The sequence below is a fragment of the Telmatherina bonti genome (assembly GCF_933228915.1).
Source record: "Telmatherina bonti genome assembly, chromosome: 15".
Taxonomy (NCBI): Eukaryota; Metazoa; Chordata; class Actinopteri; order Atheriniformes; family Telmatherinidae; genus Telmatherina; species Telmatherina bonti.
The window spans coordinates 22,468,771-22,491,994 of NC_136613.1; the positions used below are offsets into that span (position 1 = coordinate 22,468,771).

General features: G+C 39.4%; 1 protein-coding gene across 1 annotated transcript; it reads left to right on the forward strand.

Annotated features, from left to right (window-relative positions):
- Positions 1–1,905: 1,905 nt before the first annotated feature.
- On the forward strand, positions 1,906–19,373 carry LOC306766291 (neuroligin-4, X-linked-like; the record flags this gene model as incomplete). The annotated part of the gene is made up of 8 exons (XM_079253958.1): positions 1,906–2,506; positions 3,153–3,305; positions 6,409–6,594; positions 6,982–7,432; positions 9,925–10,138; positions 11,612–11,736; positions 16,283–16,892; positions 18,966–19,373. The coding sequence occupies exons 1-8, from the start codon at positions 2,035–2,037 to the stop codon at positions 19,371–19,373; spliced, it is 2,619 nt and encodes an 872-aa protein (XP_079110084.1). The 5' UTR covers positions 1,906–2,034.
- Positions 19,374–23,224: the final 3,851 nt, after the last annotated feature.

Here is a 23,224-nt window from a genome sequence, read left to right on the forward strand (position 1 = left end):
CTTGCCACGGACCGAAAAGGCTCGAGGGCTGCTTTTCATTTCTTTTCTTTTCTTTTTTTTTCTTCATTCTTTTTTTTTTCTTTTTTTTTTTTTCTTTTGGTGGGGGGGAAGGGTTATTTCCACCCAGGAGACGTGCCACCACCACCACCACAACCACCAGCAGCAAAAGGAGCAGGAGCAGGAGCAGCAGCAGCAGCAGCAGAGGAATATATCCCAATATCCCATCCCGGGCACGTCGGATAAGCCGCAGCAGGCAGAGCACGAGGCGAATATTGCGGAGGACGCGGAGAGGAGCATGCTGCGCGGGATCTCACTCCTCTCACCCTGCCTCGGTACGCTCTATCCTACATTTGATGTTATTTTCTGCTGCAGCAACGATGCAGGCTGGTTGTTGGCTTTTTTTTTTTTTTTTTTTTTTTTTGCATTTTAGTGTGTGTGCAAAAGTGTGTGAGTGAGGGAGTGTGTGTGTATGTGTGTGTGTTTGCCGTAGTCAGCTTCAATGCCGATACAAATTCAGACAGGAAATTCTACCTCTCGAGCCAGCGTTTTTCTGCACTTTTTGTCCCGTTTTCATTTCTTTAAAAAAAATTGTAACAAAAACGCAGCTCTTTTTTTTATTTATTTATTTTTTTTGTAAACACGTCCTTTCCGTATGAAAATACACAAGGGGAGGGTGGCAGGCGGCGGGTTTGCCTTGATAAATGGAGCGTTATTCATCAGCGTGTGTGTGATCACCACTGGAATGTTAACTAGCACCTTGGACAGCACCAATACAACCTAACGAGGGAGGAGCGATGATGAAGATCACCTTTACATCCGTTTACAACTGCTGCTCGCAGCTGCATTTGGATGCGAGCGAACGTGTGCATGTGAGTGTGTGATTATACAGAAATTTGTGCTTTTCTCAGCGCGTGTGTGGATGCGTGTATGTGTTAATATTCTGCCCTGAGGCCCTCAGAGAGAGTCGGCTGGGGAGCAGCTGTGTGTGAGTGTGTGTGATACAAAAGGAGAAGTAGTGTGTGTGTGTGAGAGAGAGAAAGAGAGAGAGCATGCAGGGTGATCGGAATCATGTGTGTGACACAAAGAATTGAGCTGAAGAACCAAGTGTGTGCCTGTGTCACGTTTCCTACCTTATGTTACATGCAGGTCAGGAGCCCCATGGTGCATTCATGGTTTAATTAAGCATGGGACGTGACTCCCCTCAACACACACACACAGACCCCCTCCCCCACCAGGGGCTTGTGATCTGTGAAACAGTGTGTAGTGAGGATGTGACACAGCAGCCCTGACAGCCTGACACCAAGTTAAGCTGAGCGGACAACATCTCGTTTGCCCTATCTATCACTCTCGTATCTATTTTTAAAGTGAACAGTAAGCAAGGTAGCGCTGGCTATCTGTCTGATGACATATGTGTGTCTCCTGTGCGTGTGCGGCATTTTATGCAGTTTGGACTTGTGATTATCCTGGATAAAACTAATTAAGTTCATTTTCTTTCTTTCCGTTTCTCCTCTCTCTCTCTCTCTCTCTTTCTCGTTTCCAGGCAGCAGTTTGGGCTTGTTATGGGAGTGACCGGAAGGAGAAAGTGACAGAAGAACAGTGATGCTTTTGTTTACATAACGAGACACTCACACACATGCACATACACGCACACATGCACACATGCTTACACTTATACCCACGGACATGCACCCAGGCTTAAATCGCCAGTCCAAGACACACGCACTCACTTAAACACTTCCGCACATACATACACTGACAGTCGTGTTTCCAAGGGACTCGCTGACTGAGTCACCGCACACTCAGAGGCACGGAAACACTGACTCACACACACATACACACGCAGACTCATACACAAGGGGGAAAAGGTTGCTTGCATGAGACAGGACCGAATGTTGTGTGTGTTATGGGCCAAGTTGAGCTGCAGCTGTGTGTGAGTGTTGGATACCTCTGAGGGGTCAGCCGCAAGCATCAACCTGCCTCCAGTATCACCCATCCTCCGCTTCCACCCCTCATCTTCCAGCTTAGCAAACCGCCATGTCTGAGCTGAGGACCAGCAGTACGTGTCCCCCTTCGCCCCCCTCCTCCCTTTTAGGATTTCCATGCCTACTCTTTTGCTTTTTCCTTTCCCTTTTCCTACAACCGCCCCCTTCATCAGCCCAGCAGACTGTACCTGTCATTTCCACGGCGCAAGGCCGCATTCGTGGCATCCTGACCCCCTTGCCTTCAGACCTTCTGGGACCTGTTATTGAGTACCTGGGAGTACCATATGCCAGGCCTCCAACTGGGGATCGACGCTTCCAGCCGCCTGAACCACCACTGCCGTGGCCAGGAATACGTAACGTGACGCAGTTTGCTCCAGTGTGCCCACAGTCGCTGGATGAGAGGAGCATGCTGGGAGACATGATGCCATCCTGGCTCACTGCAAACCTGGATATAGCAGCGACTTACCTCACCCACCAGAGTGAAGACTGTCTCTACCTCAACATCTATGTGCCCACAGAGGAAGGTGAGTGAACCTGGTGATTCGCACTGACTTTCAGGGGCCGGAAGGGGGGCTATTAAATATGCATACGGGGTTAGGATTGGGATTACATGTTTAAATTCACCATGCCCTAAGGTCAAAACACAAGCCAAGATAATGATACCTTTGGCTGTCACAAATGATTAAAACATGGAAGTGTGCTGTTAGGGCACAGAGTTAGCCTTGCTGAATAAATAAATAAACCGTTTGTAGAAAACGCGGCCCGTTCCCTCTGCCCCCTCTGCGAGATGCTGGTCGAACCAACACTTAATATGCAGACACCTGCGTCAGCCGCTGTGGGGTTTACGCCTTTACTTGTGGAGGAAAGTGGGAAGGACGCAGACTCACTCATGCATACATATTGGTTCATACACATGCATGTGACCCCTTCGCACACACAAACACACATAATGCAATGAACACTCCCACTGACACCAGGTGCTCCAGTGATGTCACCTTGATGGTTTGAACACATTTTCAGACCATATGTTTCCATCTATCTATCTATCTATCTATCTATCTATCTATCTATCTATCTATCTATCTATCTATCTATCTATCTATCTATCTATCTATCTATCTATCTATCTATCTATCTATCTATCTATCTATCTATCTATCTCTTTCAAAGACATCCACGAAGAGGGGGGTCAGCGGCCAGTGATGGTGTATGTCCATGGTGGCTCGTATACAGAAGGCACTGGCAACATGATGGATGGCAGTGTGCTAGCAAGCTACGGCAACGTCATTGTCATAACCCTCAACTACCGTCTTGGAGTATTAGGTAAAAGAATAAATTATTTATATCTAATATATCATCTGTGTAACATGAAAGTCATGTAATTGCATTATGCTTTAAAGTTGTATGAGTGTGCAGTGGATGCATTTGCAGCTGGTGTAGGTTGTTTTTCCATAAAAACCCTCCTTTGAATCTCATGATTCTGCAATAATGGTATTTTCCTGTCCAGTTTATTTATAAGATTTTCAACTTTATTCAGCTGAATATGTTTTTCTACTTAGTTTTAAGTTAATATTATGCACTGCTACATGAATGCTTTTTAGCCTGTAAAAATGGGGGAGAAATGAAAGGAATAATCATGAGGTTTTTAGCCAAGCCTGTGTCACCAGAATAGCTTCAAACCATCTTGGAATTGATTCTAAAGGGCTATGGAAGTTTATAGACAGATTAAAGATGTTTTTTCATATGGGTATTCTCTCATTTGGAAAATGATGCTGGTGCAGAGACCAATTCTGGTTCAAGTTTGAATTTTTTGTAATGAAAACAAACCATCCAAGTAAAATCAACCCAGGGGAATTACCAGCCATCTGATCACATTACTCAAATTTTTTAAGATCTGAAGATTGCCTTATTTTTCACCTTCATTCATTCATTATCCTAACCGCTTAATCCAATTAAGGGTTGTGGGGAAGCTGGAGCCTATTCCAGCAGTCTGTGGGCGAAAGGCAGGGTACACCCTGGACAGCTTGCCAGTCCATCGCAGTTATTTTTTTCACCTGTTTGTGGTAAAAACAAAAACTCACATCCATGTTTTTCATGACTACTTCAACTAACCAAGAATTTAACAGAACTGATGAAAAAAAGCTGGATAATTGTATTTTGTTTGTTTTAGTTCACAGTGTGAATCTCAACTGGCACTCTTAATTATGTGACCTTGTTATGCACTGTAGATATGAATAACTTCACAAAAAGTTACAGTTATTATTTTTATGCATTCTCCTTTAGGTTTCTGTTTATTAATTATTTTTGCTATGAATGAGATGGTGAAGTCATGCAAGCATTTGCTTCATTTGTCATATAATTTTTTATAGGAAGGAGTTCCACTTTACTTTTTTTTTTTTTTTTTTTTTTTTTTTTTAACCCCCAAAGCTTTTTTTTTCTTCTCTTTTTGAGAGTGAAAACATGTTCAGTATGGGTGTCCCTGGTGGAAATAAAACCCCTGAAGCCAGTTTTCTACTACTAGCATTAACTCAAATCTGATCCTTTTTTAACTCTATGACTCTTTGACTTATTGCTCTCTGAACAGCAAAAATTTGATTCCCTGTGGTCTATTCCTAATTTTAGAAAGCTATTCTAAGCTCAGAGCCGAATAAATAGAATACCTCACAATTCAGGCATCTAGACTTTTTGCGACTGCATTAATGCCAAAGCCTGAGCAGGTTCACACCAGGGTTAAACATTTATCCTTGTAAGGGATAATTTACTTTAACACACTGACGGCATGGGTATTGTGTTGTTTATGTGAGAAAATATTGTTTCCCTTAACTGGGATAAAATCAAGTGTGTAAGATACTCACTGGTTGAACTTATGTATGCACTCTTATATGGAGCTGTCTATATGCAGACATTTAGTTTGAAAATGTATTGAATAATGCTGGCATGTTAACAAAAGCGATTGATAAAGTCCATAATTAATTGTGGATGCTTCTTTGTAGGCAACCTGAGCATGTGAACTGTGCCAAAAAAAAGACTAACTAACTAACTTTTATTGCAAACATGTGTTTGGACTATCCAAATGTAGCATATTTATCTGAAAGAGCAATCGTGAAGGAAGAATGCCACTGCATTTTTGTACCGGAAGGCTGTGAAAAGTTTTGCTCTCAGGTCACATCCTGGCTTTGCTTTAATTATGGAGATCATGCATTTTATAAGACAAGGGCAGCTAAGACAAGAAGCGTAGGGAATGATGCAATAAATGTCCAGCAGGCTGGGAATTGGTCCTGGGACGAACGGCTTTAGGGCATTTGTGTCCATGTGGTATTCGGCCTAACAACTTAGCTGTAAGGTCGCCCCAGGCAGAGGATGTTTTTTTTTTGTAACTGCATTAGACTGGAGTTTAAAATGCTCAAAAAGGTTAAAACACATTTAAACTTTGATTTCCAGGCTTTTATTAGACACCAATTTGATGGGATTGTGATTTATTCTGCATGTGGTTGAGACCAAATTCTGCCGAATTTGTGAACATCATTGTGAGCCAAATAAAACCAATCCTACATGCTTCTTTGTGTCTTCACCTCCATCCTCTGTGTTTATGCCACCTCCAATACAATCATCATCATCATCATCATCTTGAGTAGCAGCACCATCATCTACTTCATCCTCCTCCTCATTTTCACCATGAGTCGGATGCACGAGGTGAGCCCATTTACACAAGGAAATATGTAATTCGTCCAAGACGATAAGAATGTGAACAGCAAGAGATTTACCCAAATGTTGCATGAAAGCACATAATACAGTATACATGACATCATTCTGGGACTACTAAGAATATAATCCTCACATTCTCTCTTTTGCTTGAATGAAATCATTGACAAAATGCACATAAGTGATGAAATGTATTATTTTAGCCTCTACTTTTCTCACTCATTATGCTCTTATGTGCTTGAGGTTCACAGAACTGAGCTTCTGCAGTAATGAGATATACTGTGTTGGAGCGAGCCATTAGGATCCTCTTTGTTTACTTAATAACATCAGTAGAAGAGGGAAAAGGGGATAGCTGTAATATAAAGGCATGTAAGTGAGGTTTATGCTTGTGTAAGCCGAAAAATGCTTTGAAATTAATAAATCTGATCCAATCACAGGGGCTGTAGAATAAAACAGTTTCCATAGAGTTCTTTTAAAATTTATTTTAATCACAACTTGTGCATAATTGATCTTATTGGGAATACTATTGTCTCATGTTAAATTATTCATCCCCTTGTTTGCTCTTGTGTGTTTGTACATTGTATTATTGTAGTTTGTGGATTCCCTATCTTCATATAAAGATCAGCTTAACATGATCTGCTTTAATTTCAGATATTCTTTTAAATTATGTTCTCTGTGTTCTGTATTGTTGTCATGATTGCTTTCTGTCACTGCTTTTGTGTAGGATTTCTTAGCACAGGTGACCAGGCAGCAAAAGGGAACTACGGCTTGCTCGATCAGATCCAAGCTCTACGCTGGGTGAAAGAGAACATTGCTGCCTTTGGCGGAGACCCAAGCAGGGTCACGGTGTTCGGATCTGGTGCAGGGGCATCTTGCGTGAGCCTGCTCACCTTGTCCCACTACTCAGAGGGTAAGAGAGAATCATGCAAAAACACTCTCTCTGTATTGCAATCTGTGGAATTAGAAGATCAAACTAGTACTGATAGATACAAATGAGCTCTGATCCTCTGACATTTAGTGATGACATTTTTCAGCATCTCCACTGAAGCAGTGCAGTTTGCATTTAGTGTTAAAGCTAATTATCTGAGCTGCCTCTGACTGAGCTGCATTACTTCTATATTTTAACCTTTCATTTGCTGTTTTCTAACATTTTCTTTATGTGCACAAAGACGTCATCGAACCCTCCGATGTGTAAACATATCATTTTGTTTTCATGCACGGATATGTGGGTGGACATACATGCACAGTTTGATTCACCCCCTATTTTTGCATTTATGTGCTCTTTTTTGTGCATCAGACCTGTTCCACAGGGCCATCATCCAGAGCGGCAGCGCTTTAGCCAGTTGGGCCGTCAACTACCAGCCAAGCAAGTATGCTCGGCAGCTCGGTGAAAGGGTGGGCTGCGGCATCGATGACAGCACTCAACTGGTCACCTGCCTACAGGGCCGGAGTTATCGTGAACTTGTGGAACAGAACATAACGCCGGCTAAATATCACACAGCTTTTGCTCCGGTGATTGATGGCGATGTAATACCTGATGACCCCCAGATCTTGATGGAGCAGGGAGAGTTTCTGAACTATGACGTGATGCTGGGGGTTAATCAGGGAGAAGGTGTGAAGTTTGTGGAGGGCATTGTGGACTCGGAGGATGGTGTCACTGCTGAGGACTTTGACTTTGCTGTGTCGGACTTTGTGGATAGTTTATATGGATACCCAGAAGGCCGGGATACACTGAGAGAAAGCATAAGGTAAGTGAGAGTGTGAATGATTTGACATCTTTGGGTTTTTGGTAATATTCTCACTGAAACAAATATATCCAATAAACAGCAAATTACTCTACTTTTCTCACAGTGTACATACTGTAGCTGCAATACTTGCCTACAATGATTTGGCTCTTGTCTTTGGTTTAAAAAAAATTGCATGGGGGAGGGGGTGTGACTGCTTTCTTTGAGGTTTGAAAGACAAGCTGCAAAACAAGAGTTTTACAAATTTGTGACGTGGTGATGTCTCTGATTAAAGTAAGAAAACTAAGCTAACTAAGTATTTTGAGCAGTTTGTGAACAAACTTGGTTTTTATGTAGACTCAGTGCTTCATCGCTCTGCAGATTGTTTACATTAACCAACAGCCATTTAACACACTGAAGGAAAAGGAGGAACTCCAAAAGCACAATATAACCTCTTCACACATGTTGGCACAGTAAGAAACTGTTCATTTTTCTTGGCATAAATCTCAGCCTGTCTGAGTAAAACAGTGTGAATCTCTGTCTACAAGCTCCTTCAAGGTTGAAACATTAACACATTGTGAATTTGTTCGTTTATCCATTGATCCGGATTAAGATTGTACTAAAAAACAACACTCTATGTAAAAATTGGTGTTTGAAAATGTTACAATGTACATAAAAGTGAGTCAGTTTGGGCTGTGAATGAACTTTATTTCCAACGCTGTTGGTGATTTAGAGGAGGAGGAGTGGTTCTTGATAAAAAAAAAAAAAAAAACAATATTACAGAACATCTGTGTTGTATCAAACACAGACTAACAATAGATATGTAGGAAAAATCAAACTTTAACAGTGATATGGTCAGTAGCATGTGTGACCTCTATTGGGTCTGTCGGCCTCCTTCTGAAAGAACAGCAGTCTCATCTGTTTGGTTGTTAGAGGAATGACTGCCATTCATTGGCCAGTGCTGTTCACAGCTGATGCTTCATTTTCATTGGTTTTGGAAACAGTTATAAAGCTGTACTCAGCAAATCCCAAAGATTTTCCAAAACATTTAGGCCTGGGCTGTTAGCAGACTAGTGGAATAGCTTGATTTTGTATATCTTTGCCACCAGTTTTTAGCCTCGTGGTTGTACTTTATCATGCTGGATTACAGTTCCTACAATGGTCTTTGGCTTTATTTGTTTATCACAGCATCTGGGTAGAGTGTGTTTAACTTTGTATCTGTTGCATAGACCTCAAACAAACATCAGATGTGTGAAAGCTTTCACTGTGTAATAGACCTTCCTCGACCAGACGATGTTGTATGTATGGTGAAAAGGTTTGTCATCCCCCTTCGAATTTGGTACAAATTCTTTTAGTTTTCTGTTGCAATTCAGTGAAGTAGAACAGATGGAAATCCTATGCTCTCTGCTTTTATACTTCATTTAATAAAATAAACATATCAGCATGAAATATTTGAACCAAGAAATGAACAAATTAAAGTACAAGGTGATTGTGAAAATTGTGTGTAAATGAATAATTACATTTTAGCTGAAGCAAGTCATAATTATGTTTAACTCATTTTAACTTGTTTATACATACCACCTCCATATAACCTTGTTGTCTCCTCTGTGGAATTTTCCAGGACATACTCTTATGCTTAACAGTTGGTAAATAAAGTTATCCAAATACCAAGCACTTCTGAATTTCAGGTATTCAGCTGAAGAAAGTAATAAAGAGGCTGAGCATACTTTACTAAATGGATTTAGCTTTTAGTCTCATTCAGTGTGCACCTGTTACTCTTGCGACAATGTGTGTTTCTGGTTCAGGTCACATAATATTACCTCTAGGTGATGCATTGCATCCAGTCCCCAGGTAATTTAGCTTTTTTGTGACTTTTTTTCCTCACTAAACTGAAGGTTTTCCTACACCTAGGGATTTTTTTTTTTTTTTATCTTACATTTCATTGCTTACTAAGCTTGTGATCAGACAACATGAAAAGTACATTTCATTGTGGGACTGTATGACCTTGGAAAAATTATATGTAGTGACAAAATGATATTTAGTGTTGTTGTTATAAAAGTATGTCATGAAAGATACACACTTATACAGAAAGGTGTAAGTATGTCTTTGATTTTCCAATGAGCAGTCATTCATAGAGTCCAGTGCAACAACAGCATAAAGACTTGTGAAGAAAAATTTTATGTTATAGTTTGTTGTTTTATTAGTATATCCAGTCTTAATGCAAGCAAATTATCTGCTAACTCTTGATCAGAAAAGTAAGCACAATAGCATTATGTATATGATGTATATAATGATATATAATGTATATAATTTATATGATGTATGTGATTTATACGATGTATATGTATATGTATTTATATATATATATATATATATATATATATATATATATATATATATATATATATATATATATATATATATATATATATATATATATATATATACATACATACACTCTATAAATACATAATTTTATGCATACTGTTAGCTAATTTGAAATGTATTTTTTAAAGGTTCATGTACACGGACTGGGCAGACCGAGACAATGCAGAAACACGACGGAAGACATTGGTTGCACTTTTTACAGATCACCAATGGGTGGCACCTGCAGTTGCTACGGCTGACCTTCATGCTCAATATGGGTCTCCAACCTACTTTTACTCCTTTTACCACCACTGCCAGAGTGACGCCACGCCGCCCTGGGCTGATTCTGCCCACGGTGATGAGGTGAGATAATGTAACATTATTTAACCAAGTGCTTTTAAGCAGGCGAAAGAGATTAGACGAGATGCAAAATGACAAATGAGAATGTATTTTGAGCAAAGGTATTAACTAATTTAAGCAATTGGCTTCACATCAAACTGAGGTTGAGGAAACAAAGTCTGCTGTAGTTTTTATGCTGCTACATGCTCATCTATTCAATGTGCTTTAAGGTTGCAAGAAGGCTGAGGCAAGCAGAAATACAGAAAATGCTAAATGAGAACGAAAAAAGCTCAGTCCTAAGTCCCTTCTATCAGACAAGCATAGCCCGTGCTCTATAAGCCACATTATCATGGAAGTGCATTAGCCACAGCTGCAGCGGTAAGCTTAGGGCTACAGTTAGCAGACAGCTAGACTATTAGAACGCTCGCCATAGCTACTCACCTGCTTTCATGGTAAATCTACCTACACAACCTCTATAATGTAGTTGATATTACCAGAAAATAAAGTTAGCAGCTTAGAGCTACAGGAGAAGAGCAGCAAGCTCAGAATATAACAAACAGTGGATGCAAAGACATTTTTGTGAGCATGCTCCTCTGATACTCACAAATTAATGGATGCGGTCACGTCTGGCTTTATGCTTGATAACACTTTCTTGCTTGCTTGCTTTACAACAGGTAATTATTGCCAATGCTGGCCTAAAAACCTTTATCTTCAGCATTTTTTTTTGCCACTGAATCAGGCTTGAAACCATTTTCCAACATTTATTTTGTGCCCAGGCAGCTAGTACTGCTTTTATGGCTGCTTTTCTGTTAGGCTATGCTGATGTAGGTTTATGTAAGAGGGAGGAAACCAGTTTTTACAATCATTTTGTGGTCTGTGTCAGGGAAGCTTAGTTAAACTCTTGTTCTTTTTCAATGGATGAAAAACACCTGCTTCCATTTACCTCAGTGGTAGGAGCCTTTGGGAGGCAGTGGCAGAAGGTGCATGCACATGCATGTGCAAAGCAGCTACTTCTATAATCCTTTTTTCTAAGACGTCTGTGATTAGCCATAGTCTTCCATCGGGAGCTACATTTTCTAAAATCTGAAAAGAAAAAGGGTGCTGAACTCTATTTTCCTCTGAGAATTCCTTAATCACAATCAAGCAAAAGGTTATTATGGAAACTTTGTACTTTTATTGGAGAAAATTATTTCTTGTACCAACTTTATCCAGAAATGTTCGCTGAGTTCATTCTCCTGTGGGTCTGACTTTAAATCTGTTACAGCACAGGAACCTTTTCATTCTTGTGTTGTGAACAGGGGGTGGACTACATTATAGATTAGGCATGGCATCTGACATTGAACAAAATCTAGCAATTCAGGTTCACTCTAGTTTTTTTTATGACACAATTTCTAGAGTTTGTCACGATTCAGCAATAGTTTTTAGCTGCCAGGGAATGAATGTTACTTGTAAGTTATTGCAATGTGAGTATGTGTGTGTGTGTGTGTCTGTGTGTAGGTGCCCTATGTGTTTGGCGTGCCCATGGTGGGTCCAACCGATCTATTCAACTGTAACTTCTCCAGGAACGACGTGATGCTGAGCGCAGTAGTTATGACTTACTGGACCAACTTTGCCAAGACTGGGTGAGCTAATAAAATGTGCATTGATGTGAGATGCCCTTCAGCTGGAAAAATCCCACTGACAAGGGGTGCTGTTCTTTATGTGGAGCAAAAATCTGAAAACAAAGTACTGTTCCAGAATAATTAGATTCTCTCACTCAGTTGTAGAAAATATTTGATATAATAAATAAAATCCAGCACATTTAATCTCATTTTGGGACATAAAAGAAAGTACAGAGCTAGAATCACTTGTTCCTGTTCTTCTGACTTCACAGAGACAAGGTTTTGGCAACATGTAGCTTACTCTTGACTTTACGGGAACAAATCTCCTCCAAGCTTGATATAAGACAGCCAAGATTCAAGTCCATGGTGTTATTAAGATAAACAGCTTCGTGCCTCTTTACTTTGCAGCGCTTGATAGGCTTTCCATATGTTTAATTTGTTGCTGCGATTAATAGTGAAGATGAGCAGAAGCACAGAGTGCAGTCATCTGTCAATGTTTACACAGAGAGGATAAAGAAAGGCAGAAAAAAATCATGTTTTCATTTAGATTTATTTGATATTAACTGGATTAAATTAGGGAAATGCTTAATAACACAAGTGTCTTTTTAATAGTTTGAAAATGTTTTTCTTTTTCTAGATTTATCGGAAATCTTTTGAAAGAACAATTTTCACTAAAAAAAAAACTGAGTTTCACTGCAGCATAAGAAGACTTAGGAGGAACAAAAAAAATGATCTGACAGTTCATGGATATTATTATGTCTTTTCTTAAAAAAAAGCTCTCTAAATTCTGATGACAAGAAGCTCTTTGAACACAACCATTAAAGCTGCATTGCAGACTAATTTTGGCAAAGGTGCACACAGATTTTCTGTCAAGTTGAAATCTTGAAAAGCCTTTTCTTATTTGGACCTTGGCTAAGAAAGTTACCTGACCGGTGAAAAAGCCCTTGCAGAGAGCCAAGGTAACGAGTGAAAGGATTGATCGGCCATCGGTTTGATAGCTCTTCTCTTCTCTTCTCTTCTCTTCTCTTCTCTTCTCTTCTCTTCTCTTCTCTTCTCTTCTCTTCTCTTCTCTTCTCTTCTCTTCTCTTCAACCGTCTGGTCAAGGTTAATCCAATATATTAGAGTTTATTCAATACATTAAATAAAAACTGCCTGTAGTCAAAGGAGACCAGGGTAAAAAATAAACAAACAAACAAAAACAAAACAAAGATACAGTTGAACATTGCATGTTTGTCTACTACAAATTATATCTGTTCAGTTATTAAAACTATTTAACAGGAGACAGTAAAATATGAATGAATACACATAACTTACCTGGCAGGGGTGGGCCATGAGTCCAAGACCTCCACTCCACTGATGCCCATGTGCACGGATTGTGCACACAGATGTCAATAATCATAACTGTACAAATCTGACAGAACATAGTAATAAGACTTCTTTTTATATCTCCACTTTCACATGTTATACAAGATAAAAGTAATTGTTGAGGGTGAACCTGCTTTCTGCAGGACTAGAAGTGAGTAATTACGAGTAATTAATTGAATTGAAGCTTGCTCCACTGAGATGTCTTTGGCTTTACAGAGACATCTGCAGTCTAGACCTTGATCTAAATCCCTAAAGAGCCCTGCCATCTCACAATATAAAGAAGCAGGATGGTGCATTCACATATTTCAAGTGTGACATGAAAGAAAGCTGTCTTTAATGTAGATGCATTAAAGAAGTCACATCGCATTAAGGGTGCAGTTTGTAGTACAGCCTGTATTGTCATTATCACCGCAGCAAGCTGTGGAGCAAAATCACCAAGGAGAGCTGTGAAGAGTTCAGTCTACACTTCAATTATCAATGGGGAACTTTCTCTGAAAAGAGATTTCACTCAACTGGGAGTATCTCAGATGATGATGGAACTGTGCGACAGCTCAATTTAACAGGGGAGATGTGATGCTCCCCAATGTATATTTTGTAAGCCTCTGTGTGGGCGTATAAATCCTTAGCTTGTGGCAGTAGGCCCTTACGCTAGCTGCCTTTTTGTGCTGTTCACAGGTTGGGACTGATAAGGGAGAGAAAAGCATGTTAAAAGGCAACGTCTGTGAACATGCGCAGCCCTTATTGTTAGCAGCTTTTTCTTTGCAGATGCCAGTTTGTTGGTAAATCAACAAACAAGAGGCTATCCGTGTTTGTCATAGATGTCTATTTTTTTGGGGACGTTTATCTTCAACGAAGGCGATAGATTATGTTGTGTTTGCACGCTAAAAGCTAGATGTGATAAACAAATTAACTACTATGAGCTACATTCACAGAAAAATACTTTTTGACACTGGTTTGTTTTGTGACACTTGGATTTCGATTAGAAAGGTTCCTGGTGAAATTATTGGCAGCTAAAGAGATACTCAGCATCCTTAGAGAACGATTGCCAGCTGAGAAGAGGTTCTTCGTAGCTCTTTAAAGGCTCTCTGACATTTGAGTGGTTCAAAAGAATAAATTATCGGTATACTCACTGAATATCTGAACCACGTGGTACAACATTAGGCGTTTGATTAATGTGGTAAAATTCTTTTTTATCTTTATTGATTCATTTGATCAAATGTAAATATGAGAAACTGTCTTATCTCTGCTCAATGTCTTTGCAGGCTGCAGATCCCAGTTAAATTAAAAAAATATTTAAACTCATGCCAGATTTACAATCCTGGCAGCATTTTTTTTACTTGTTTTTTCAATTTAATTAACACTTTAAAAGACCCCTGCAACTCAAAAATCTGTTGAATGTCTTTACTATATTGACTTTATTCGTGCAAAGTTTGCTGCTTGAGGGGGATTTTTGTGCTTCTGGTGAGGTGTCAGAAAGCATTGCTGAAATCCTCAGATATTGCAGGTTTGCAACAGTAGATTTAGTGTGTCATACATCTGAAAGCCTAATTCAATCCAGTGTCAGGAAACTAAACCAGTAACGGAAAGCTGGCATTAGCGTAACATAACAGAACACCAGCACTGTGACTTCTGCAAGTTTTCAAGCTATTTTCTTGAGCAAACACATTTGCAAAGCCCCAAAGATATATGCAATGTTAACTTTTGTTGAGATTCAAATTCATCTGGTTGTAATTTTTTGTGCACAACAGATTCCTCGTTTGTATCTGGGTCTCACAGAGGATTAAACACTAAAGACAGAAACGCATATTTTCTTCTTTGCTGAATTCACAGCAGCAGTGCAGTGTGCTTTTATGTTTTAGTTTTAAATGTGTCTGCTGATTTGACTGTCATTGTGTCAGAGATTCCATGGTCTTTGTGGTCAAACGACTTCTTTTCCACCTCTTTTGTCTTTAAATCTGTTTAATTCTCTGTAGGATTTAGGCCTTGAGTCCACTCAGTTATAATTAATTCCAAAATTACACTCTTCTCAGTCATTTCTTGACAACTTTGGCTCAACGTTTTTTTCATTGTTCTGCTAAATCAACCCCCTCGTTTTCAGACTACCTGGTCTTTTTAATCTGTGTAGTCTTTTCATTTTCATGGATTGTCCGAGTTCCAAGGATCACGGCCAACACCATTACAGTACGTCTGTATAAGTCCAGTGTCAGCAAGTTACAACTGGTGGAACAATGGACAATGTACAAGGCTGGTTTCCATTAATGCTGAGGACCTTTATTCACCAGTCAAGCACACGGTTCAACTACTGATTCCAACAGATCACCAGGAAAAATAGAAAAGTTCTCTGTTCTCCATTATGGAGTTGGATAAGACATGCATTGAGTCTTGTTCTGTAACAAAAGAAAACCATTTCAGTCCCAAGACCCTTGTTCCAGTAGTCCCAGGCTGTGATGGGAATATATCAGGATTATTTTTGGCAAAACTGTCAAAAGGAATGACAATAGGAGAAATTAGGATTTCTCTGAAGTAAAGCAGTGGGCTGTCAGTAGAACAACAAAGCCTTGTGCAGCATTGGACCTTCTAACAAAATAGTAATCCATCTTACCTATCGTTCTTCTTTTCAGGGTTGTGATGAGGTGGGAGAAGATGAAGGCTACATATTGAATAGGTTGTCTGTCAGTCATATAGTACACATTTAGTCACAAAGCAAAGTGACAGCCTGGAAATCCTTTAAGTGTTGCTGACAGAGCTTAATGTGCTGCTTTTCTGTCACAATTTGAGATGCATTTAGTCGTCTTTAAAAATAGAAAAAAAAAGGAAAATGTGAAAAAGTGTAAAGTGATGGGAAAGGAGCTAAACCTGGCAAAGATAACTGATCCAAAATCCCACTGAAGATGTGCAAAAATGTTTGTTTTCCACGAAGGGGAATACTAAAGCCACTAACTACTGAGAAAAGCTGTGGATAAGTGTGTTATTAGCACATTAACACATTTCTCATCAACACTACCAATACTGTGTTTTACAGCTTTTTATCTCTTTGCTCTTCTTGTTGGCTCATTATCAGAAATGGCTTATTTTTTTCATAATGCTTCAGCTCCCAGATTGACTGAATCAATCAGATGTGTTACTGCCCCTTAGTCATTTTTTAAACATTAAAACCAAGTAATGAGAATGTACATGTAAACAGTGTTTTTTCTCTCACCAGGGATCCAAACCAGCCAGTTCCTCAAGATACCAAGTTCATCCATACGAAGCCAAATCGTTTTGAAGAGGTTGCCTGGTCTAAATACACTCCCAAAGAGCAGATGTACCTCCACATTGGCCTCAAGCCTCGTGTCAGAGACCACTATCGTGCCACTAAGATCTCCTTCTGGCTCCAACTGGTCCCCCACTTGCATCATGTCAATGAACTCCTCCAATCGGTGTCTTCCTTCACCCACAGTCCCTCTCCGCAGGATGACACTCCTTATTCTTACACTAAGCGTCTATCCAAAGGTTGGCCTCCAAGCAGTACACGTCACCCCGGCTCGCAAGGAGGCACTCCGCAGCCACCAGAGTCTGCTTTAGGCCAGGATAAAGGGGAAAATGGGGTTCGTGTCCCCAGTGAGGACTACTCCACTGAACTCTCTGTGACAATAGCAGTGGGAGCATCACTGTTGTTTCTAAATATACTTGCGTTTGCTGCTTTGTTGTATAAGAAGGACAAAAGACGTCTGGAGCATCGTAGGCCACGCCCACTTCCTCCTCCTAGAAGAGACATCACACCTGCAGATGTTGCAGCCCACCTGCAGGGGGAGGGGCTTATGTCATTACAGGTGAGTCAAGCTGTTTTGCACTTGTTAGTACAGTAGGAAATGTTCAAATCAAGCTTCACTTTAGGTCTAAGTTGTGTTGAATCACAATTGAAGTCATTGTGTCATTTTCTGAACCGCTTAGTCCAATTAAGGGTTGCACGGAAGCTGGAGCCTATCCCAGCAATCATTAGACGAGAGGTAGGGTACACCCTGGACAGGTCATCAGTCCATCACAGGAACAACACAGACAGACAAACAACCATTCACACACACTCACTTCTAGGGACAATTTAGAGTAACAAATTAACCTAACATGCATGTAACGGTGGAAGGAAGCTGGAGTACTGGAGTACTGGAGTTGTGTAGAAAATGATAATCTCTGCTATAAACAATGATACGTATTCTTTTATGCGAGTAATGTTAAGCCATTTGAGATTGTGTTACAAGATAAAAACCCTATTGGCCTTTAAGAGGCACAGCTGCCAGTAGAGCTCCCTTGCAAATCACACCCTGTCATCAGCAGACATTATCAGTGTGAGAATTTGTGTTTTCATGTGTGAGCTGTGTGCAAATGTCTGAATTGCTTCCAATTGCCTCCATTTTATTCTCTGCATTTGCCCTCTTTTGAGTTCTGTTAGTCACTCCATGTTCATTCAAAATATGGCACAAACAGTGTTGGATGTTGGATAGCTTTTGTAGCAGACAATTTCTAGTAATTAGCAGCTGAACTATGATAATGTAGCTCAGCATCACAGCTACTGGTGGACTGAGTTTTCTGCTTTGGCTGGTTTCCTTTTAGTGTGGCATCTTCAGTTTTGTAGATCATTTTTCAAAAAAGTTCACATAATTCATAATAGTCTATCACTCAGTATTGTTCGACATGCTTGTTTTTATTTTATTTCTATGTTAATTCAGTGATTTTAGGGTTGGACCAGAGTATGCATACGTTAAATGCTGTTGTACATCTGAAAGTACTTTAGCAACTCCAGTCTTAACCAGCTCTCTATAAAACACCCCTGACAGTGTTAAGAAATAATATTCTTTGTGTCATTTTATGAACAAAATCAAATCAAATTTAATCTATGTAGCACTTTTTATACCAAACTGCAGCAGAAAGTGCTTTACAGTGTTACATGATGACAACATAAATATCAAATTAAAACAATTTCTCTCTCTAATTAGAAATAAGTCCTTGCATAACCCAGTTTATTCAAACTTAATGAAAAAAAACACACCTATTCATTCCAAATTTCTTACACATTCATACACATAAAGCACAAAAATAAAGCACACCTCCTGCCCACCCACCTACCAATTCCATTTTCCACAGACAAACCCCAATCCTTTCATATTAGGGACAGGATATTATAGCAGAACCTTTTGTCACCTTCTGTGTGATATTAAGCTAATATTCCTTCAATTAATGCACTCTGTAACACCGTCAGCCATTACTTAGATTTCATGGTGTTGCAGACAAGTTAGAGGAGAAAAGCTCTGGATATAAATAAGACATTTCAGGCCGTGTCTATTGTAACTCTGCATAAATTTTACTTGTAAAAAATAAACTAAATAACATACTAAAGGAAAGTTCAAAACGCAAACTTCCACACATTTAATAACAGCTATGCTGTCTTGAAGTATCTGATTGGGAGAAACATTCACCCAGTAGAGCTACAGACAACTCTAAAGATAATTTCACTTTTCTGTGGCGTTCAAAATTCTGAAAAATAATTGTTTTCATTTAAAGAAAATAGTCAGTGATATTTTAGATCTAACAAGTTCTCATGTTACAATAGTGACTGTGCTGACTTTACTTGGCTGTTGTCATACTTTGCAAAAGTGTCAACAATGTATTGAAATACCGGGCTCAGCCATAATAATGTGGGACTTAGATAGGAAACTGACAGTAGTTTGGTGCTTCTGTCTCTCTGTTACCGTCTGCACCAAAGATAAAAAAAAAACAAAAAAACATAGATTATATTCAAATAAGTAATGATTAATTGATTATTCAATAAAATTTAAACACTATTGTATAATAAAGCATATTTTGACAAACGTTTGTTCAATTTCTTTTTCTCATTTTCACATTTTCAGGTGAAGCAGCTGGAGTGTGATGTTGCCTCGGCTGATGAGAGGAACAACACTCACCACCATCACACGCTGGATACCCTTGATGCTCTAGACGGCTTGGATACCCAAGACATCTACAGCACACTGGATACTGTTCGGCTAACCTGCCCACCTGATTACACCCTCACCTTGCGGCGTTCCCCTGATGATGTGCCCCTCATGACCTCTCTCACCCCGGGCTCACTGCCTGTGACCCCAGGGTCACACCCTGTTACTCCGGCAACACCAATGACCCCGATGACGCCAGGATCAGTGGTCGGAATGAGGATGGGGCATCCTCACCAAGGGTACACACACCACAGCCCCTATAGTAACACACATTTGCCACACACACACATCTCCACACATACACATTCCACCACACGTGTATAACCGCAGCCAGACGCTCACACATATAAGGACATAGTTACTTCTTACACTCATGCTGAAACATGCACACACGCACGCACACCTACTGGAATACACACACACACACACACACACACACACACACACACACACACACACACACACACACACACACACACACACATAAAGACAGACTGAAATACCTCTACTAATTACCCTGCAGGATTGTTACATATGAAACGACAAGCAGACATTTTTCAGTAACAGGATGAAAAGACAAACAGCTGTGTGTTGCATGTCGGGGAGTCTTCAGACGAACTGAATCCCTTGAGATGCAGTTCTGTGCATCATGCGCTCATAACTCCAATGAGCCCAGACATCCAGCAAAATGTCTAAAAAAAAACCCTGCATTGGATTTTAAAATCAGCTTTTTCTACACCCGACGAGGAAGATGATGAGCGCAATGGCAGAAGGGTCCGCTGTGGATGGCTTTACTGCACGTGAGCTGCGCAGGCCAGCCGTGTTGGGGTGCGGATGTCGAACTGAGTTAATACCACACACAGACTGCTGATGTCAACTTGAACAACCTGTGAAATGTGAATGTAGCATTTTTTCCATTTAAAAGATAAAGGCCCTATCTGCCAAGGATCAGACTGAGCTAAGAAAGAAATAACACATTTCAGCAAGCGACGGATGTAAAAACAGACAGAGGAAGAGGAGGATTTAAAAAAAAGACAACATTAGCTGTAGGAAATATTAGTGCATTGGTGGGAACGAGATTAGGATTTCAGTGAGTGAGATTTAACAGCTGTGAAAGCGAGAAAAACGAAAGAGAGTGATAGAAAAAAAAATCCCAACATGGAAAGTGTGCCAAGAGACAGAAGTTAGGTTCAGACAAGGAACGCGCCTCTGAAGTGTTGCCAGACTTGCTGAAGAATCACTCTAACCAGCTATGTGTTAAACTCTTGTAAATAGAATGGAAAGATACAGATGATATATTATGATTTATAGCATTTACCTGCTCTTGCATTAAAACATGACTTATTTAACCACATTATTGCTTTCATTTCAGATATTAATATATTATTGTATAGATATCCTGACGCAAGGCTGGTTGTCTTTTCTATCTCACCCACTGTAGTATGTACACAGTACCTTTATTTAAAAGCTATATTTGCTATGCACAGTCATTTAAATAATTCTTAAATATGTGTGCATTTAGGTACTTGTTTAGTAACTGATGTATAAGACATTTTCACTCCATCCTGTCTATTTTTGACCATCAGATGATGAGCTAGTACTGTGTAGATAATGCAATATTGGTTTGATGATTGAGCACCAGCCAAAAAACCACAAACCCTTTGACCCTGATGCTTTGTTCCTGAACTTCTTCCCGAATGCCTTTCTTTTAAGAACCCTTACTCTAATTAATGTCTGTGCCGTCAGACTGATGGACAGTTAGACAGACTGACTGGTGGTGATGATTCAGGGAGTCTGAAATTACAGGAAAGCTAAGAAAAATTCTGGGAGGTACTCTTTAATTTCTCTTACCTTTATGATTTTATGAGGATCCCCAGTGTTTAAAGTAGACCCCCGGACTGAACTACCTAATGCTGAATGAAACGTTGTTTTTATAGGGTATAATAAACAGAATTTGACTAAATCTATAGTGGCTCTTAACCTTCTCCAAACAAAATGTTGTAACTCAGAATTTGTCAAATGTGCCATCTTTGGAAATATTTTGCTAGGTAACACTCATTTTAAAGTGTGGAGTTTAGTTTAGTGTTTTTTAACTATGGTTTGGAGCTTGATTTATTTAATGAGATGGACTACGGGTGACGTTGAGGAGAAAGAGTCACCTTGATTTTATGTGATAATAAGACTGGACACTGAAAGCAAACATGACTCCAGCGTGCTGCTTTTTAAGCCTTAATATCCTCCTAAAGGAGCAACAAGACACAATTTAGAAGTTAATTCTATTGTTGAAATTCCAGTCATCATCTTGTGAACATAATGACAGACTGAGGTTTTCTTGCTGACTTCACTGTGAGTGATCCAGGGCTATGATGGTTACTGCTTTGTGTCATTAATGTCAGATACCAAATATTTATACAACATTCATAATAGTAAGTCATGTACTGAAAGCCTGGAAATGCCATAGAAACCATAAGGAAAGGCAAGGTCTTGGATATGAAGGTAAAAATTTCAAACTAACTAAATGACCACAGATTCAGTATCTCAAATAAAGGCTCTGTTTTCTGTTTTACTCCCATTTTCCTTTCCCTAACCTTGGTTCCTCCCTCCCTTCCCCCCTTCCCCCTTTCAGTCTCATCTGTGATTACAAGCAGCTTTGTCACAGTGAGGCATATTTAACCTCCTCTCATCCTAAGTAACTTCTTCATGAGAGATTTTCAGTTAACTATCAACAGAATATGTGAAAAATGAAAGCTGAAGTATTTGTGGATGGTAAAGAACTTTTACAAAATGATACAAAAATAACATTTAAGGGATGTTTGAATGATTTTTTTTTTCTTATGAGTTTACCAACTCAGCAGATGGCTGGATTGTGACAAGCATAAAACATTTCTGCTGCATTTTTGAAAAATAAAAATATCAGTATTTTACAAATAATGAGCTTTTATGTCTGGTTAATTTCATGGAAAAGTCAAAGAAACTTACAGTAAGTTGCAGAATCTTATACTGCTCCCTCAGTTTTCTCTACGAGTTTTTCCAGGTTTTATTCATGCAAAAGTTCCATATTTACAAAACGAATGCCATGTTATGCCATTTCTGAATGATAATCTGAACTGTGAGAAAAGCTGTAGAATTATACAGATTTTTTTAACCTGGGAAAACTGCTGTTTAGCCTAGTTTAGCAAATTCACTGTAAGTACATGGGAACAGCTGGCCATGCTTGTCAAACTGTTTCCCTGTGATGTTAGGCTCATTGTGTAATATTTTATTGATGTTTACATAAGAATATATATTTTTACCTGTCTACTTGTGTATGTGTGTGTGTGTTAATTTCACATGTGATGGTTTCTCTAATTCTAGTCTTCATGTGAATCTAAGGACTGCCTGCAGTAATTCACCACGCAGATATGAGATTGTTAGATTCTACTTCTTTAATGAAAGAACTAAATAATTCCCAGATGGGAAGGTAAAACAGAAAAGAAGACAGTCATTATCTTTAGCTTCACATTTGCATATATATGTGTACAATTAGTGAAGTCGCTACAGCAGCAAAACTTGGAGACATTTCTGTACATCATCACGAGACCATCAGCCCCTGCCAGCTGGCCAAAGTGACCCTGTAGGATATGAGAACCAAATTCATGGCTGACTTCCAGACCAGATTGGTGTCTCCTACATTGTGTCCCAGCTCTAATCCCATTAACTGCAGTTAAAATGATTTATGAGGGGAAACTTGTCAGAAAGCATGAGTTGAAGTCATGACCAGGTGTTCTAGAATTTCGCGTAAACATGTGCGCACAGAGGGCCATGCTAGAAATCTCTAAGACCTGGAAACCACTCTAGCTTCAGCTTAGCAAGTATGACTTGAATGTTGGGCAAATCAGTTAAAGATATTTAGATGCTGAATCACCACCACCGCCCATGGTTTATGTGAACATCTTGGATCTTGACTTTTATTAAATGGTCACAACTTAATTTCTGTGATTGCATCAGGATACTGCCATATATTTAAAGATGGCAGGATAATTGTTTGTTTGATGACTGCTAAATCATCCCTTGCACTTAAAATATTGCAAATATGTCATTTGACACTGTGTTTTACTGAAAGTTAAAAAAATCAATGTTTTCATTGACCAAATTAATTGAATTTTGAAATTATGAAGAAAAATCTAATAAGATGT